We start from the raw sequence: 19,926 nt of genomic DNA, 5'->3' as shown, positions 1-19,926 counted from the left end.
TATTTCAGATTAACACAAAAGGGAGTCAGACTAGGTCCTTTATGGACAAGGAGAAGTACTTTAGAAGTCCAATCAATGACTAAAAATAAACTTTGTAAATAGTGGACTGGGGTTTCTTTGAGCCCCATCTATTTTGTCACCACTAAATATTAATTTTCTGTTATGATGGATAATTCAAGTAGTATTAGCTTCATTTTTTTCTAAATGGCTACTAAAAGTTTGATACATGTATTATAAGCTTCTTTATTTTTTTTAGTAGTTCTTAAATTTATTTAAATTTGTGATACTTTATGTAGATTTTGCTATTCACCAAAGAATACGTATAGATATATCACAATGGCATTACTTTTCATTTAATACAGTAATTTCTGTTCTCCAGTGCCACAGTAAAGAAAGCAAAAGACGTATGATTTATGACAAAGCATTAACTGCAGTCCATGGGTGGGGGAGTTGGGTGCATGAGGGACAGTCCCTGGCCAGGGGAAATGGGTGCATGTGTGGCTCAGTGCATGGGGGACAGTCCCCATCTTTGCAGGCAGGCTCCACAGCCATGCTCCCTGAGTGCTCAGCCCAGCAGCAATCCCAGTAGCAGCATGGCAGTGAGGGTGGCAATACACAATGCCATGCCACCCTTAAAATAACTTAACAGTGCCAATTTAAAATGCTCCATGGTAGACATTTGCCAGTGTTGAAATGAAAAGTACTATATTAATTGAATCATACTGCTGTCATATAACAAATACAAAACTTTTTTTTAAATAAAAAAAGATATCTGGGTAGTATATATATTATGTTGATGAGGCCCACATAACACAGAGCTGCATATGTGGCCCACAATGGTAAACAGGTTGAGAACTACTGGTCCAGAGGGTGGCTAGTCCATATCATGGTGTGACAAGCTAAAGCAGCTGCCCTAAAAGGGTTAAGGGATCACTGCCTATCCCTGCTGGGTCCACAAGGATCACAGAGAAAGGGTGCTAAACCCAAGCACTGAGAAGTCAAGGGGCCACAGGGACCTGTTGACAGCTTCCAGGATCCACGCAGAGCCAGGGCAGACAGGGAGCCTGCCTTAGCACCACTGCCCCACCAACTGGACTTTTAATGGCCTGGTCAGCGGTGCTGACAGGAGCCGCCGGGGTCCCTTTTCGACCGGGGGTTCTGGTTGAAAACCGGATGCCTGGCAACCCAACTGCTGATAGAATGGTTCTGCTCTCAGACACACACATCCACAGTAGGATGCCATCAGCTTCTGACGTATCTGCACACTGTAGTAATTCTGCTGCCAGGACCGTCTCAGGTTCTCAAACCCTGTCCTGGGTACTTTCAGGCCCAGGTAAGAAACAAGTGTTTTTGTTTTTTGTTTTTTATATAAAAAGATTACATACGTGTAGAAAAGACACAGCCTCCCACCAACAGAAATGCATGCCTAGTGACTAAGCATGGGAGACAGCATTTGTAGAATCAGGCCCTTAGATCTCAAAAAGCATGTGTTATCACATTCCGTTTTTCAGTGTGACATCTGAAAATAGCTAATCAATAACAAGTGTCATTTCTAAGGTGGTGTGATGGAATAAAGAGATTAAGTCCTACTCTCATAACACAAAAACATGTTTTTCTATTTACCTACAGTATATGAGCATGGCTTAGTAATATACTGAGTGTTCAGAACATTTATTTAGTATTTGTCCCCCAGAAAGAATTTCTGTAAGGATATAATTAAATAGCCATAGAATAGAAGAAACTATAACCTAAATTATCAGCTACTTTTAGAGAAGGTTCCTTTGGCTTTTAAAATATTTGGATTGTGGCAACCTACAATTCTTTCAGACTACTTTTTAATGGTATTTATTATGCAATGGGATACCAAATTAAGATACATTTTGTAATAAGTCTAGTCTGAGTGTTTGTCTATATCTAGTAATATTGAACAGAGTAGCAGTTTATTGAGTGTGATAGTGATTATATTTTACAGTTAAATATACGTTCTGTATTTGTAGTTGTGTAGGAGAAAAGAAGTCTTCAAAGAGTTAAGATTTAATTTCAAACCAAGCAATTTTATATTTGGAAGTGATTGTATTGATTACTGAAATGCATAATATACGAGGTACCAAAGGTATCTTTTACTCATTAGAATATTATAAATGCTCATTGACAGTGTATCTTAACTTTGAAGTCACAATAAAAAAAAAAAAAAAAAACCTTTGTTCCAAGGGTTATATTCTACACTTCACTTCTTCTGCATATGAAAAGGGTGCATAGACATCCATAAGGTTTTATAAGAAAGACTGTCATTCATTATCAAGATGTAAGGTCCCTTCCAGCCCTACATTTCTATGATTCTCTGATACTTAGTTTTTAGAAATGATAGCATTATAATTCCAGCGTCAAAGACATCCAAAAATACACATTTAAAATTGAGTGAATAGATGCAAAGATACATTTTCTAATTATTTGATATTATAATAAATTAGACTAGTACGTTCTACACTCAGTTCTTTAGCTTCTAATTTTTCCTTTGCTAAAGCTAGCAATAAACCCCTGAAAAAGAGTAATACAGAGCACACCACCTGCATGCGCGCACACACACTTAATATTCCTAGTTTACATACCAGTTGCTTGAACTGTACATAATGGAGCAGTCATAGACAGAATTTGAGGACGAGGAACAATTATGTGCTTTCCTGATCCAGAAGGTGTAGTAGCTGTAGTGCTTTGCTGAGAAGATAGAACCTGGCTGAAATTAACATTCACTGGAAGACTGAAGTCATATGCTGCCACCTAAAGAACAAAAATATAGTTGTGGTCATTTTCTCACGGAGGGAAACAGCAAGTTTATGTAGTACTATAGTATTGATATCCCTATTTTAGCAGAATTATTAAAACAATTTTTAAGGAAATTAACTTGATGGCCTGATCATGGACCACAGAAGTTAATGGGAGCTTCATCTATTGCCACATAGTGTCAGCCATCTTAAGTACCTAAAAGCCATACCTTTTTTCCCCCAAAGGAAGAATATAATGGGACAAAAATTACCAGAACTGTATATAGCTTAGCTCAGCTCTGCATGAGGCTTTTGGCACATTCTTATTTAAAAAGGTGTTTTGTTCCTTTTAAAGTATGATTGCAGACAAAAACTGAATTGGATTTCAGGCTATAATCAATAGCATACAGCCAAGAGAAAACAGGGCTGCCCAGAGGAGTGGGCAAGTGGGGCAATTTGCCCCAGACCCTGGGCCCCGCAGGGGCCCCCACAAGAATATAGTATTCTATAATATGGCAACTTTTTTTATGGAAGGGGCCCCTGAAATTGCTTTGAATCCTCTGGGTGGCCCTGAGAGAAAAGGCAGGCTTTAGCATGCCCTGAACATTAAACAATGAAGTGGAGAGCCTTGGTGACTGTAAAGACCTATGAGAAGTTAGAATAGCATGAAATCCTTGCAGAAGAACCTCTTTCCTTGTCTGATCAACATTCTAGGAAGCCTTTGCCACAAAGCACTAACATTGTTTTACTCTGTTTAGAGTACCTAATCATCAAAGCACTGATATAATTACATCATTTTTGTAAAATGTTTAGGGTGATATTTAATAAGTAGGCCAAAAAGCAAATCATCTTCAAATGACTGCGTTTTGACTCTCACACTATTATATGTATTAAGTTCAGCAAATGGTTATGTGATTTTGTGAGACAAATGCTTGTTTGTTTTTTTGTTGGTTTTTTTGCTTTGTTTGTTGGTTAGGGGCTGTTTATTAGTTAGGGCATCCACCTAAATGTATTCAAGGTTTTTAAAATCTGCATTATAGCTTGGTTAGTTTTTATTCACATAGTAAAAAAACTGAAATGCAAGATAAATGGATTCTGCATTACTGTGACCCTGCGTGTAATCTTAGTCAACTCAACCAGAAAAAGACTAGTGAATTATTCACAGCTTTTTGTTTGAAAGTGTGACATTTCTAGTATCTAGTTTCTGAGGAGCAATGTGACTATTAAACTACAAGGTGTGTTCAATATATTCAGAAGTCATTGCTGTAAGAAATGATGGCTACCACAAGAGCAGCAAAGGTTTAGTGCGGTTCTGGCAGAAGCAGACAAATATGGAAGGATGCATCTCCAATGGGAAGGAAGGTTTCTGGCAAATGGGAGGCAAGTTGGGTGGGAGCAGACATCCACAAGTGACCATGAGGTCAGGGGAACAGATATTCAAGGAGAGAGGTAGGGGAAGGAACTGGCAGCTGGGAAGCAGGTCAAAGTTGGTTCTAACCCAGGGAGGTAGTTGGAAGGAGAGAGCAGATTAGAGATCTTTGAGAGTGGGCGAGTTGCAGAAGAGGCAGATGGGGTGCAAAGGGGAAGGAAAGAAAGGGGAAGATGCTGGGGGGGGTGAGAGAGAGAGAGAGAGAGAGAAAATAGGGTGATAAAGAAGGAGACAACAGTGCCAAGAATGAATATATTCATCCTGAATGTTTAAAGGGTCAATAAGGACCTGACGCCTGAAAAAATTCAGTTTGGAAAGAGATGCTGGATTTGGATCCCTTTTCTTCTTCATAGAAGTATACTTTTTTATTAGTATTTTACTTTAGATGAGTTAAATTAAAGAAGAAGCCAAAGCATGCTAGGGGGTACATACACTTCCAGATGCTGCCTTCAGTTCTGCCATACTGGGCAACACAAGAGTTTTCAAAATCGTCTCCATTCAACATTAGTCAGTGCTATTGCTGCCAGCTATCAGCTACTGCATTAACTGCCAGCCTGCAACCACCAGAGAGTTGTATATTTTAAGCATATTCTAGCATGCCTTGCCTTGTAATGAGTGAGCTGCCCTCTGCCAGGTAGACAATAATATACTCACTGCAAAATAGCTGCTCCGATGGTATAGCACAATTACACAGAATGACTGAGGGGGGGGGAAGAAATAAAATGAAGATAAAATGAAAAAGAATACATTAAAATAAAAACTCAGCTCATGAAAGCAGCACCTGGTAATTGTTTATAAACTTAAGTTTCCCTTGGGCTAGTTTCCCTATAAAATCATTAAAAATGATACACTCACTATGTTCACTATGAATCATTGCAACAGCCCTATTAATTCCAGTCTTGAGCATCACTTTTGCAAATATTTGGCTCTATAGTTTAAAAGGTGACAAGGCTGGAAGCACTTTTAAACATACATAATTTGTGAACCTCCAGTTGTATCTACTACTGGTATTTCTGATCCTCACTCAACACCTGATTTTTTAAATCTTTACTTATTAGAGCTGATCAAGAATTTTCCATGTAAGTGGTTTTTCCAACAGAAAATTAGGCTTTTCAAATAAATAAAAACTTTTGCAAAACGTGTCTGCTGTCCATGGGAAACTGGTTTTTCTTTGAAAAAACAGACACTGAAAACCTTCCAGTCAAAAAGTTGTTTATTTTTTCAAATTTTCCATTAAAAAAATCCAAACTATTTCCTGACCAGCACTATTTTTTTTATGCAAGTAGCCTGTATCTGTAAATACCCCCAATGAATTAAATGATTACTTGTGTGAATAAAGGGCTTGGGTGTTGTGTTTCTGTGTGACATGTACAACGCAGAACACATTGTCAGGACTTAAATGATAAACAGTAGATGCATCCATATTTCTGAAATATCATACTTTTGACATGAGATGTGACAATCCAATGGAGGAGACTATAACCTTTAACTGTCATATTTAAGAAGGGTTTAATAATCTAAAAATGAAATAACAAAAGGTTTAATTACATATTATAAGATTTTTCTTCCAACAGCAAGACTATTATTAAAGCAGAATAAAAACGGCTATAGACGCTTCAGGTAAGTACTCATATTGCTAATATCACAAATTATATCAATTGCTGGCAATAGCTGTAAAAAAGCAATAGCAGTCTGAACAAATATTAAAAATCACTTTTCAGTAACACTGAACAACAATTCAGATGACAACTATAATTGAATATTACAATGAATTAAATATAGTAGCTTTATGTTCAGAGTTCTTTCTGCTGCTAGCACAGATCCCTCTGTGCACGTGCACTAAGTTTATCACTGCACCATCTAGCAGTGCCAGTATCTCCACTTCTGCCCTTAATCCACCCTAGGATTTGCCACAGGGAAAAAGTTACCACAGCAAGTACTGTGGTACTGGGAATAGAGTGCCAGGTTGCACATTCAATTCCTCCTTTGCGTAGGTTCTTTTTATTCTGATTTTTAATTATTTCATCTTGAAGCACTCTGAGAAGAAATGCTTGGCCTCCTTACCACCACCCCATCAGAAAAAGAATGGTCCATCTTCGGTGGCTAAAGAAAGCATGGGGTTAGGAGTCACGCCCTAGAGCAGTGGTTCTCAACTATGGGTATGTGTATCCCTGGGGGTACTCGGAGGTCTTCTGGGGATACATCAACTCATCTAGATATTTGCCTAGTTTAACAGGCTAGATAAAAAGCACTAGAGAAGTCAATACAAACTAAAATTTCATACAATGACTTGTTTAGACTGCTCTATATACACTATACACTGAAATGTAAGTGTACTATTTATATTTTAATTTCTTTATTTTATAATTATATGGTAAAAATGAGAAAGTAAGCAATTTTTCAATAATAGTGTGCGATGACACTTGTGTATTTTTATGACTGATCTTGTAAGCAAGTAGTTTTTAAGTGAGGTAAAACTTCGAGGCATGTAAGACATATCAGACTCCTGAAAGGGGTATAGTAGTATGGAAAGGTTCAGAGCCACTGTCCTAGAGAGTGCAGACAGACCCTCATTACAGCTTCAATGCTACTATCACACAAGTTCTATGTCAGAAGCAAGGGGGAGAGCTGCCAGCACAGATTTCTGATGATAGCTGTACCCAAGACAAATGTGTTTCAGTTATAGATGCACTTATGTACTTTCAGACTGTTGAGCTGAGTAAAAAACATTAAAACTGTCACCCTAAGTATTTCTATCAAATACCTGACAGGATTTGAGCTAATTCAGTTTAAGATAAGTCTGTCTAAATTTAGAACCTGGAGGTGAAATTGTTATCTGTTATCAGGGAGTGTGTGTACACGCATGCACACGCACACACAGCCCACTACCCCAATATAATGTGACCCAATATAACACGAATTCGGATATAACGCAGTAAAGTAGTGCTCTTTGGGGGGGGGGGCTGTGCACTCCAGCAGATCAAAGCAAGTTCGATATAACGCGGTTTCACCTATAACGCAGCAAGATTTTTTGGCTCCTGAGGACAGCATTATATCAGGGTACAGGTGTGTGTATGTATGTGTATATATAAATAAATTGTTTAATAGAAGTCCATAGACAGTCAAGGGCAGACAAATTAAAAAAACAAAAATATTTCATTTTACACTAAAAATTTTAGTGAACTAAAATATTAATGTTACAATCACTCTCCCCTGCATCCCAATCCCTACACAGAGCAAAACCTGCAAAAGGAAACCTTTTCCTTCTCAAACAGAAAGAGGGGAATCAGCTGCCTCTTGGCCAGAACCATGCAGAGAACACCCCACCCAAAAACACCAGAACTGGGGAGGCCAGGGAGCCATTGCCCACTCCCCCCATTTTTTAATAAAAGAAACAATCACAGAATTAATGTCCCTCGCAGATATATCCCCTGCAGACATTCCCCCCCCCCCCCGCTCAAAATAATAGATTCTGCCGGGAAGGCACTGCAATTACACCTTCCACCTAACATGGGCTGCTATGGTGCCAGAAGAGAGGGCAACTGGTTCACTGCCCTCTCCCCTACTTCTATAAAGGTTCCGGCACCCTTGTCCTACACACACACTCTGGGGGGCATTAGGCCCAAGTGGTACTTCCTTCCCTTTACTCCTGGGAAATCTGCAGAGAAAGGAGTCAGAGGCAGAGACTCCAGACCACAGAAGTGGAAGCAGCCCAAACAAAGACCTTGGATCCTCTCAACATTCTGAGAACTTTCCACAGTTACTAGTTAATATGTTTTTCATCCATAACATTGAGTGGAACATACCACACTTAACAAATTACAGTCCATTTGATGTGTTATACATTCTCCACCTCTAAAATGTGGATAAGGATGCTTACCTCCTTTATGAAGCGCTATATAAGAGTAAGTGTTTATTATGTACACTAATTCAGAGTGTAAAATGAGGCCAAATAAAAAGAATGGATTTATTTCAGATTATGTAAAAGGAACTCAGAATTTTATTATACAATCACATCACACATTTAGCAAGTGTTTATTTACTCTGTTTTTTTATTATTACATCCATAGTCCATTATAATTAAGACTGTGAGTCTGTCACAGAGGGCATGGATTCCGTGAGTTTCCAGGACCTCTGTGACTTCTGCAGCTGGTAGGTGCAACTTATCCCAGGGTCACTTGAGCACTCTGGCGGCCCCGGGGCCAGCCACACCACCCCCACACAACAGTGGCGGTCCTGACCTGCCCCAAGGCCAGCAGCAGCTGCTGCTGCAGTCCCAAGACAGCAGGGCTGATCCCCAGAAAGCAGCAGCTGCCGCGGTCCCACGCTGCCGCTGCTCCTCTCCCCTGAGCACCAGCAGGAACCTCAGAGACCCCCCCTCCAGAACAGCAGCTGTGCCCCCAAAGCCCCCCACAGCATCAAATATGTAGTCAGGGGTATTTATAGTACAAGTCATGGACAGGTCACGGGCAGTAAACAGAAATACATGGCGCCATGACCTGTCCATGACTTTTACTAAAAACGCCCATGACTAAATCTTAGCCTTAATTATAATAAAATCTAAACTAACAATTATGGGACACTACTTTGTTGCTTCTTATTAATACTGACAGATTTTCAAGTAGGAGGAAGAACACGTATAAAAAAGCTTTTGATCATTAATGGTGATTTTAAACTGAAAAATGTTTCCAAGAGAATGCAGTTACAAAAGGATGCCCTTGTAAATGAAATGTATATGTCGAGGGATCTTACTGGTAAAATAAAAGAGCATATCCTCAAGCTTGCCAACGCAAAATTTAAAATATACCCCTACTCACTGAAAGTTCCGTCAGTCTCTTTTCCCATTTTGTTTTACATAGCCTATACTATTTTATCCTTTCCCAAGTTTCCAGAAATTCAGCTTCACCCTTTCTACAAACAACCAGTTTTAAAAATTGACCCTAAATCTGTGCTCACTTATGCAGGATGCAGTTTCATTGATTTGCATCTGGCACATTTAAAAAGATAAATAAATAAACAGATCAGCAGTTAGAATAGGGGTCGGCAACCTTTCAGAAGTGGTATGTTGAGTCTCCATTTATTCACTCTAATTTAAGGTTTCATGTGCCAGTAATACATTTTAACGTTTTTAGAAAGTCTCTTTCTATTAGTCTATAATATATAAGTAAACTATAGTTGTATGTAAAGTAAATAAGGTTTTTAAAATGTTTAAGAAGCTTCATTTAAAATTAAATTAAAATGCAGAGCTCTGCTGGACTGGTGGCCAGGTCCCGGGCAGCATGAGTGCCACTGAAAATCAGCTTGCATGGTGCCTTTGGCACACGTGCCAAAGGTTGCCTACTCCTGAGTTAAAAGATACTGAATGAAATCCTGGCCCCACTGGAGTCAACAGGAGTTTTGCCACTGACTTCAGTGGGGCCAGGATTTCACTCATAGGATATGTCTACACTTCAAATAAAAACGCACAGCTGGCCCATGTCAACTAACTCAGGCTCCCAGGGCTCAGGCTGCAGGGCTATTTAATTGCAGCACAGACTTCAGCTCTTCAGTTCGAGCTTTGGGACCACCCCCCACATCTCACAGGGTCCTAGATCCTGGACTCCAGCCCAGAACTCTGCACCACAATTAAACTGCCCCACAGTCTAAGATCCAAAAACCCACGTCAGCTGATGCTCCAGCCAGGGATGTGTCTCTGCAGTGTAGACATACCCACAGAGTATATAGACATAGTGAAGCATGCTAGCCCCTTTGGAACCTTTGTAAAAATAAGTGAACAAAACTTTCAATAGACATACAGAAATGAAAATCTCACACTAACTCGATATAAGATATAGCTCTGAGGCATACCATGTCTGTAACTGAAAAGGTAGTCCTGTGGGGGATTGACTGATGTTAGACTAAATCTCAGAAGATAAATTGAATGTGAACAATTGCACAAAATAGCAAAAAAATCATATTAGCTCCACCACAAGAGGTTTGGTAACTTCAGAATCGTCCTTGGTAAAAGCAGAGAGATTTTCCAGGATATTGGCATCTTAGGATGACGACGCTGTAGCACCATAGTACAGATGGTTCCTACATCAACAGAAGGGTTTTTTTCATCTATGTAGCTAATTCATATATGCAGGAGGCATTAGCTTGGTTGATTGAAGAATTCTAAGGAAGGATCTCATTAAATGTAGACCAGGCCTTATTCACTCCATCAATAGCAAACACATGTTATATGCATAAGGAATCTATTGTTTTACTTGTAAAGGCTAGAACAAACTCATTCAGTAGAGAGAGCCAAATTCCATTTTCAATTATGGTTAGTAGGTAGTTTAACAACACAGATTATATACTGCTTCGTCAGTCCACAGCAAACATCCACCAATGTCAACAGGAGGCTTGCACAAAGATCCAGAATACAATATGGCCTTTATAATTTGTGGCTATTATATATCATGTGTTTAGCCCCTTGTTTTGGCATTCAGTATCAGCAGGCTCACCTGTAAGACTAAATATTTCTGCCCTTTGTTTCTCTTCCTTCTCCATCTTCTTTCTTTTCCTTTTCCTTGTCTTATCACCCCCTCTGTTCTTCCCCATAGCAAATTCTCAACTCTATGGGCTCTACTTCCACCCTCTTCTTCATTCGATCCAATAACACCATTACTAATTAAATAATAGTGTTGACATTAACATGTCATCACTGTGCTTTAGAGTTGATACCTCTGTGAGATTAATAGGGGGCAAGGGAGTTCACACCCCTGTCCTTGTGTCAGCCTGCCTGCAAATTCAGGATAAGATTAATCAGTTTGTCTGGAAGGTTCTCTACAACTCTGAGGACTAGAATTTAAGCTTTCATTAAAAAAATTAATAAATAGATTCTGTAAAAACCAAGTATGCCACACAGACCATATATATGAGATCTCTCTCTCTCTGCTAGATATTTAAAATCCATGAGTTACAGCAAATATAAGACACTATTTCCCAAAGATTGAGAATATGAAGCCTATTGGAAAAGTATTTTAACAACTTTGAAAATCCTTCTCTATCAAAATTAAACCAAAACAAATTTAAGCTTTGTTACAGAAGTGAAATCTGTAGACTTCTCATATTAAATTAACAAACGCATTCTTAAAGAAACCTGGAATAAATTTAGCAGGGACAGTATAAAAGAGGTAATAAGATTCTCTTGTTGTCCCGCTCTGTTAGCAGCATTTAAAACATTGCAGGGAATTGCACATAAATTACTGCTGACTCACTGGAGCAGGAGAGATTTATTAGACTCTACCATGAATGTAAAGGAGGTGAAAACAGCCCGCTGGGAAAGGATGTAGGGTCTCAGAGAGGCCCTAAAGGAAAGGAACCGAGTACCCAAGTCCGAGAAAGCAGAGGTGGTCATTTATGTAAATGTTATTTTCTAATGACCCTTTTGGAAACAATGGATGCCCTTTACTTAAAACCTTAGAAGGAATGATATTTTGCCTCCTCCCCAAAATTATAGCACCTCCAAGTTTATTTCAAATAAAAACGGGGTGCAGGGGAGGGAGATTCAGCCAATGCACAAGGTTCCTCTGCTACAGCACTGAATCCAAACGGGGTGTGCTTGTTTGTAATTGCTAACATGCACATGTCTTTCAGCTCACTGTTCTCCATAACATGTGGGGTTGGTTAGATCCTAGAGCCTTAGGTAGAGTGACCAAGTGTCTGGTTTTCGACCGGAACACCCAGTCAAAAAGGGACCCTGGTGGCTCTGATCAGCACTGCCAATTGGGCCGCTAAAGGTCCAGTCAGTGGTGCTGCCCGGCTAAGGCAGGCTAATCCTTATCTGTTCTGACACCATGCTGAACCCCGGAAGTGGCCAACAGCTCTGGCTCTAGGTGGGAGTCATGGGGCTCCATGCATTGCCCTCACCCTGAATCCAAACTCCCATTGGCTGGTTCCCGGTCAATGGGAGTTGCGGAGGCGGTGCCTACGGATAACAGCAGCACACAGAGCTGCCTGCATGCCTCCGCCTAGGAGCCACACCTGTTGCTGGCCACTTCTGGGGCACAGCGTGGTCCACAGTGCCAGGACAGGCAGGAAGCCTGCCTTAGCCCCCTCCCCGCCCGCTGTGCCACTGACCAGGAGCCACCAGAGGTATACCCACAAACCAATCCCCTGCCCCAGCACTGAGCGCGCCCCAACCTGAAGCCCCCTCCTACACTCCAAACTCCTCATCCCTGGCCCCATCCCAGAGTCATCACTCCCAGCCCAGAGCCCCCTGCCTCAACCCACAGCACTCTCTCACACACCAAATCCCTCGGCCCCACCCCCCAGCCTGAAGCCCTCTCCTGCACTCCAAACCCATCATCCCTGGCCCCAGTCCAGAGCCTGCACCCCCTCCCAAACCCCAAACCTCTCCCACATTCCAAATCCCCTGGCCCCACCCCACAGCCCCCTCCTGCACCCCAAACTCCTCACCCCCAAACCCACCCAAGATCTCACACCCCCATCCGGAGCACTAACCCACTCCAGTACTCCAACTCACTGCCCCATCTCAGAGACCCCTCCCACATCCTGAACCCCTAATTTCTGGCTCCACTCCAAAGCCCGCACCCCCAGTTATATCCCACCATATACCCTAACCCCCTGTCCCAGCCCAGGGAAAATGAGTAAGGGTGGGGGAGAGCGAGTCCCCGGGGGAAGGGGAATGTAGTGAGTGGGAGAGGTGTAGGGGGAGCCTCGGGGAAGGGGGAGAGCTAGGGTGTTCAGTTTTGTGCGATTAGAAAGTTGGCAATCCTACCCTTAGGGTATGTCTAGACAGCAAAGAAAAACATGTGGCTGCCCTATGCCAGCCAGCTCGGGCTCCCAGAACTGGGGCTACAGGGCTGTTTCACTGCTGTGTAAGCTTCTGGGCTCGGGCTGGAGCCCAAGTTTGGGACCCTCATACCTCACAGAGTCCTAGAGCCCAGGCTCCAGCCCAAGCACAGAATTCTATGTGGCAGTGAAATAGCCCCACAGCCAGAGCCCTGCAAGCTCAAATCGGCTGGCACGGGCGAGCCTCAGATGTCTAGTTGCTGCGTAGAAATGTCCTCAGTTTCTAAAACAGTGGTGAACGTGGGTTATATTACTTTATCATCCGCACCTAACAGGTCATTTTTCTAATGCAGAACAGACTCATGAGAGCTACTCAAATCTGCAGTTCACTTTCCTCAAATGAGTCCATCAAAGGCCACATTTCTCAACTTTTAGGGCATGTTGCAAAACTCCTGTATTTTCATAGACATTTAGGGAGCTAAGAGTTGTGATGACAGCAAATTTGTTGAGTAATTTGTTGGAAGAGGCTGATGTTTTGAGAAATGTTTCTTCCCTCGCCTCCTTTGATTGTGCATATTTTACATTTTTATAAAAAGTGCTTGGAGCAATAGATTTAAACTTTTCATACGGCTATGAAGCAAAAAGTGTGTAACAGTTACACAGACGCGACTTCAGAATTTATTTTCCTCAACAACGACATTATTTTCTCAAAACTATTCCAAGGCCACTATGGTTTGCTGGTTTTAACTACTTAGTACTTTTGTTACACAAAATAGTAGGATGTCTATTTTCTCTAATCTTAAAAAACAGCTTAAATGCATCATTTAAAGTTATTGTCATTACTACTGCCATATAAACTTACTTCTTTTGGTGTGAAGTACAACAAACATTGCAGAGTTGACTTTCCCTCTAACTCCACAGAATACAAATACGGCCTCAGAGGACAATAATCAACCACTGTCAAACAAAATACAGAGATAGTTATGTGTTACAACAGTATACTCAAACCTTTGCAAGAGCTACCATATTACAAACTGATTACCAATATGGGTAAATATAATTTCCTTTGTAATTAGGGCTGTCGATTAATCACAGTTAACTCTCATGATTAACTCAAAAAAGTTAATTGCAATTAATCACACTTTTAAATCGCACTGTTAAACAATAACTGGAATTTATTAAATATTTTTGGATGTTTTTCTACATTTTCAAAAATATTAATTTCACTTACAACACAGAATACAAAGTGTACAGTGCTCACTTTATATTATTTTTATTACAAATAATTGCACTACAAAAATTATAAAGAAATAGCATGTGAATGCCCGTTCTCACTTTCAGGTCGCATTGTAAACAAGAAGCAGGCAGCATTATCTCCTGCAAATGTAACCAGACTTGTTTATGTGAGCGACTGGCTGAACAAGGAGGAGGACTGAATGGACTTGTAGGCTCTAAAGTTTTACATTGTATTCAAAAATAAAACAGTTATTTTTTGTGCATAACTCTACATTCATAAGTTCAACTCTCAACATAAAGAGATTGCACTACAGTACTTGTATTAAGTGAAGAGAAAGACATTTATTTACAGTGAAAATATTTATAATAAAAAATAAATATAAAGTGAGCACCGTGCACTTTGTATGCAGTGTTGTAATTGAAATTAATATACTTGAAAAAGTGAAAAAAATCCTAAAATATTTATATAAAAGGTATTCTATTATTGTTTAATCGTGCAATTTGATTAATCGCGCCATTAATTTTTTTAATAGCTTGACAGCCCTAATCGCACAATTAATTTTTTTAATTGCACAATTAATCACAATTAATTTTTTAATAGGGCAACAGCCCTATTTGTAATGTATTATGGCTGAATTCACTATTTCTTACTTGTAAGATACAGTTTAATCCTAGCTCAAAGATTTTCCTATCTACCCGCTAAAGAGGTGGTACTGGAGTCAATGCATGACATACCCCATGAATATGCCAGCTGTTTATGCCTGAATCTCTAGAACTTTCACCATTTAGTTCCTGGATTACATAAGGAAGCTCCCCAACAAGTCTATTAAAATTTATATTTAAAAAAGGAAAGAAAAGAAAAAAAACATGAAAAATAAATATCCTATGGCTGTTATGTTATTGGGCTACTACAGCTCATTGGTGTTTCTAAACTCTTTTTTCATTGTCATAACATTAATCAGGTTCCCCCCCCTCCCACAAACACACACACAGAAGGATTTTGAGGCCAAGACCACACTAAAAAGTTAGGTCAACCCAGCTATGTCACTCAAGGACATGAAAAATCCAACCCCTGAGCAATGTAGTTAACCCAACCTAACAAAAGAATTCTTCAGTCAACCTAGTGACCGCCTCTCCAGGAGGTGGACTAACTAACTAACTAACAGCGACGCAAGAACCCCTCCTGTTGCCACAGCAAGTGTCTACACTGAGGATATTTCTACACTGCAGCATAAGCCTTTGCACAAGCCCAGGCTCATGCCTAACCCCCCTTGCAGCTATACTGTAATTGCACTAACACAGGACTTGGACCCAGGGTCCCAGGACACTGCAGGGTTGGAGGGTCCAAGCTTGATTCAAGCTGGGATCCAGAGTCTGAGACCTATGGCTTTGCAGCGTAGATGCAGCCCCACTTGATGCAGGTCCTGGGAGTCATCCAAAAGTATCCCACAATTTCATGGGACAACTTCCTTAGTCCTCTGTAACCCAATAATCTGCAATAGACTCTACTGAAAATGGAAGACACACCTCTTTGCAAACGGCAGCCCTGCAAATCCATGTATATCTACATCCATGGACCATTGTTGTAGATCATGGATCGGATGAAGATACAAATTTTGTATCCATACAGGGCTCTAAATACAGGATCTCAAAGTCAGGGAAGCAGTTATCTGCAGTTCATAGCCTATGAAGCTGCTTCCCTGCCTTCAAGATCCTACAGTCCCTCTCCTCACTATATACAGAGAAAGGGCAGGGGGGAGGAGTGAAAGATCAAGACAAGCAGCATAATCCACCCTGCTCACTTACTTTGCAGAAGCAGCTGCCTCCCTCTCCAACAGACCTGATAAAGCAACGAACTCAGGAGAGGTTTCCTAAATTGCTTGGCTGCTTAAAACACGGTGATAGGAACATGGGGAATTTTGCTCCCTGTTCTGATCTATCACCTCCTCGTACTCTGTATACGGAGGGAGAGAAAATGTAGGATCTTGAAAGCGGGAAAGCAGCCTCATAAGTTATGAGCTGCAGGCAGCTTCTTCCCCGCCTTTGAGATCCTGCTTCTAGAGATAATGGAAGTCCAAATCTCTCACTATGCCACACTCGCTGTACCTCGACACCGCCCTGCAACTTGGAACATACAACCTAGAAACTCATTTAAATTCAGCAACCACACCATCACTTCTGCCTAAGGGAAATGAAATCCACTGGAGAGGGATCTCCATAGTACAGGAGAGATCCAGGGCCAAATTTAGCCCTCACGTTTGTGTGTCTTGCCCTATGCATGTGTGAAAGCACAATTTGAGCAAGAGCCAACTGTGACTCAGGAATTACTGAATTCTGTAGCAACAGACATAAGACCTTTTGAGGTAGTCAGCGGTGAGTGATTCCTTGCATATTTTCAATGTTTGATTAACACAGGTGCCAAATATGGTCAAATGGATGCACATGTACTAATACCACATTCCACAACATTAGCCCGGCATGCTGCACTTGTGGCAGAAGAAAAAAGAAAAATCTCCATGGAGCTTAAAAACATTCTTGGCACAGTGAATGGAGAGGTTACCCTTGATCTTTGGACAGCTGATTACAGAAAGGTTGCCTATTTGGGAATAACTGTTCATTACAGAGAGCCACAACAGTTTGGAATGGTGGAGCACATGGTTTGTGTGGTTCAGCATGACAGTGGGAAATCAAAAACTGCAGAGAACATTCTTTTGGCTGTTTTTCAGGCACTCAGAAGATTTGATATAAACAGTATTGCCAACAAGATGATTTTCCTCATGGACCAGGGAGCAAACATGGTTGCATCCTTCAAGTCCTATGTGCGAATAAGCTGCTCAGCACACATTATAAATATCACATTTGATCATACTACCAAACTGAGAAACCAGAAAGAGGAAGCAGTAACCTAACTGATCCACACATGCCGAAATCTCATTACTTACTTCAGGAGATCTGGACTTCAAAACAGACTGAAAAAGTCTCTGAAAGGAGATGTAGAAACATGACAGAACAGCAAACTATTCATGTTTAAGACAACTGAGGAGCAGTGGGACAGAATATATGAAATTTTGACAGAAAAGGGGGATACTCAGCTCACTGATAGCACAGACCACTAGACTTGAGCATTGTAATAGAGTTCCCGCAGCCCTGCAAGGAAGCGTCAGATGCACTAGAGCAGTCACAGCCTACTCTCCCTCTTGGTGTCCATTTGGTACAAAAGGCTGAAAAAGCATCTCCTTCCTTCTACCACTGATGTAAACAGTCTAAGTCAACTCAAATCCCAAGCTTCACAATGTCTCATCAAAAAGGTTGAAGTCAAGCCTATGAACAGAGTAGAAGTTTTCCTGCACCCACAAATGAAGGAGATGAAAGTTTTCAGTGAAAAGGAAAGACAGGAAGTTTATCAAGAAACCAAGAAGCTTGTCTTATTGCAGGAGAAAAATACTCCTGCAGTGAATCTTATGCTTCTTTTGTCAGTTACACAGACTTCATCACCAAAGGAGACACAATGGTCACATACAGAGTTTGAGGATTCAGATAGCGATTGAGGAAGCCACGATGATGAAACTGACAAAGAATGAAGATGTTGTCGTCTCCACCACTTCAGCAGTTATACAAGCACAACTTTCCCCTTCTCAGTCGAGTTGCACTGTTTGTGCATTCCATCCCTGCATCTAGTGTGTGACGGGTCCCCCTCTGTGTTGCCACCTGGAAATCAGGTACAGCTGAGCCCTCTGTCTCACCAATCTGGGTTCCCTCTTGCATTGTGACAAGCTGCAAAGCTTTCACCAACATTCACAGGCAGGGACCACACCCAGCTGTGTTCATGAATGCTCTGGCCAGCCACTCATGAACCCACAATAGAGAGGCTACAGCCAAAATACCCACAGCTCCCCAGCCTAGGGCCCTGAACAAAAACCTCAATATGAAATTTATTACCCAGTCTGCCACTTCTACAAAGGAAAGTGGACATGCACTAACGCTTGTTTCTGAGCTGAGACTTCTCCCTTTGCACTTCTAACAATGCACAGTGTTTTAGGTAAAATACAAAATAGCTTTATTAACCACAGAAAGATAGATTTTAAGTGGCAAGTGATAGCAAACAAACAGATCAAAGTAGATTACCGTAAGAAATAAAACCAAAATCTAAGCCTAATGTATTTGTTAGGATTTGAATCACACAGTGTCTCACTCAGTTAGATGGTACAAGCAGGTTAGCTTTTGCATACACAGGCAGGCTTCCTTCTTTCCTGCCTGCAACCAGCACAATTCAAGGCAGGTAGACAGCCCTGCAGTGCTTAATTTGTATTGAACAAGGTTTCAGGGCTCAGCCTTGGCAAGCCCTGCCACAAATTAAGCACAGGCTGGGCAGCAAGAGAGCACCTTTACCGCCCTCCTATGCCCCGCAACCCTGCACTCCCCACTCCTCTCTAACTCTTGGACCCGCCTCCTGTGCCCATATGGGGAAACGGACCTGAAGTCACAGAGCACCTGCTGTCGCTGCTCCTCTCCCCGCACACATACCCTCTGCGCTACCTAAGCGCGACTTGCCAAGCCGAGACGTGCCAGGGCTCAGCCCAAGCAAAAATTAAGCACTGTAACCCTGCAATAGTATTCCCCTTGCATGCTTCCACAGGGAGAATAGACACTCTGTCCCTTGCATTATCTGGACTATTGAGAGTATCATCAGCTTCAGTTACCTCTTTATCAGCAACTCACACTAGGCAATGCAGATAATCCCATAACCTAGGTTTTGGGGGGCGGGATTTGGTGGAGGGGGGGAATCTGTGATCAATTAAAAAACCCAAGCAGCCTGCCAGAGGAACTAGTACTCATGGCTTTCTTTTCTCACCGGTAAAACATTGCACCACATGCAGCAAACAAACAGTTTTACTGATTGAGACCTCAGTGGGACTTTAAATCAACAGCATATTGCAGACCACAGCAAAAAGTGTTGAGCAGGAAGCCTGGAGACTGACAGTTACAGGACAAGCAGGCAAAGGCTCCCTCCTCAGTCCCTGACATCCCAGCTGTTGAGAGAAGACTGCAAACACCTAGTGATAAAGGCAAAAATCTGGATGGAAATACACTGCTAATTTCCTCAACAGACGAACCGTTACAGGGAGAAACCAACCTTAAGTCAATGAGCTGGTGGCCGGTGCAAAAACTGGGATTGCTGAGCTCTAAGTGTGATGACTTTATAAATCACAAGCTAAACAGGCAACAGACTTTTTTATTTTATAGTTCAGTTTGTGATTTTGAGCTTTATTGGCATGAGATATTTATTATTATTATTTTTAATATAAAAGGCTATTTGTTCTGATGCCTGTTGTATAATAAGATTGATGTTTAAAAAAACAACAACAATGTACACATTTATTAAACAATATAGCTTTCTTATATAGTGTACACACACACACACACACACACTCCTCCTGAGAGGCACTGTGAGATACCATGCCACTGTGGATGCGGTGAGGATATAGATAAGAGACAGAGTGCGGATCGTGGAACAGATACAAGTTGATTCTTGTGGATGCGGATCCATATTGTTGTATCCAAGCAGAGCTCTACAGCTCAGGTCACCATCAGTGTTCCCTCTAATTTTTCCACACATGTGCAGAATGAATTTTGCTATGTGCACCAATATGGGGGTGATGTGTGGGAGAAAGCTAAGGGCTGTGGAAGAGGGTTAGGGTGCAGGGTGTGAAGGCTCTG

The 19,926-nt window shown here is 41.3% G+C and overlaps 1 protein-coding gene across 1 annotated transcript in view; it reads right to left on the bottom strand.

Annotated features, from left to right (window-relative positions):
* CFAP47 (cilia and flagella associated protein 47) overlaps positions 1 to 19,926 on the bottom strand; it is a 680,893-nt gene that overhangs the window by 592,774 nt on the left and 68,193 nt on the right. Inside the window, exons 21-22 of the mRNA XM_050936444.1 lie at positions 13,835 to 13,929; positions 2,610 to 2,778 (exon numbers count right to left, since the gene is read on the bottom strand). Of these exons, the coding sequence (XP_050792401.1) occupies positions 2,610 to 2,778; positions 13,835 to 13,929 (264 nt within the window). The remainder of the gene's footprint in view (positions 1 to 2,609; positions 2,779 to 13,834; positions 13,930 to 19,926) is intronic.

The sequence above is a fragment of the Gopherus flavomarginatus genome, chromosome 1 (genome assembly GCF_025201925.1).
Source record: "Gopherus flavomarginatus isolate rGopFla2 chromosome 1, rGopFla2.mat.asm, whole genome shotgun sequence".
Classification (NCBI taxonomy): Eukaryota; Metazoa; Chordata; order Testudines; family Testudinidae; genus Gopherus; species Gopherus flavomarginatus.
This window is presented reverse-complemented; position numbering and strand designations above follow the sequence as displayed.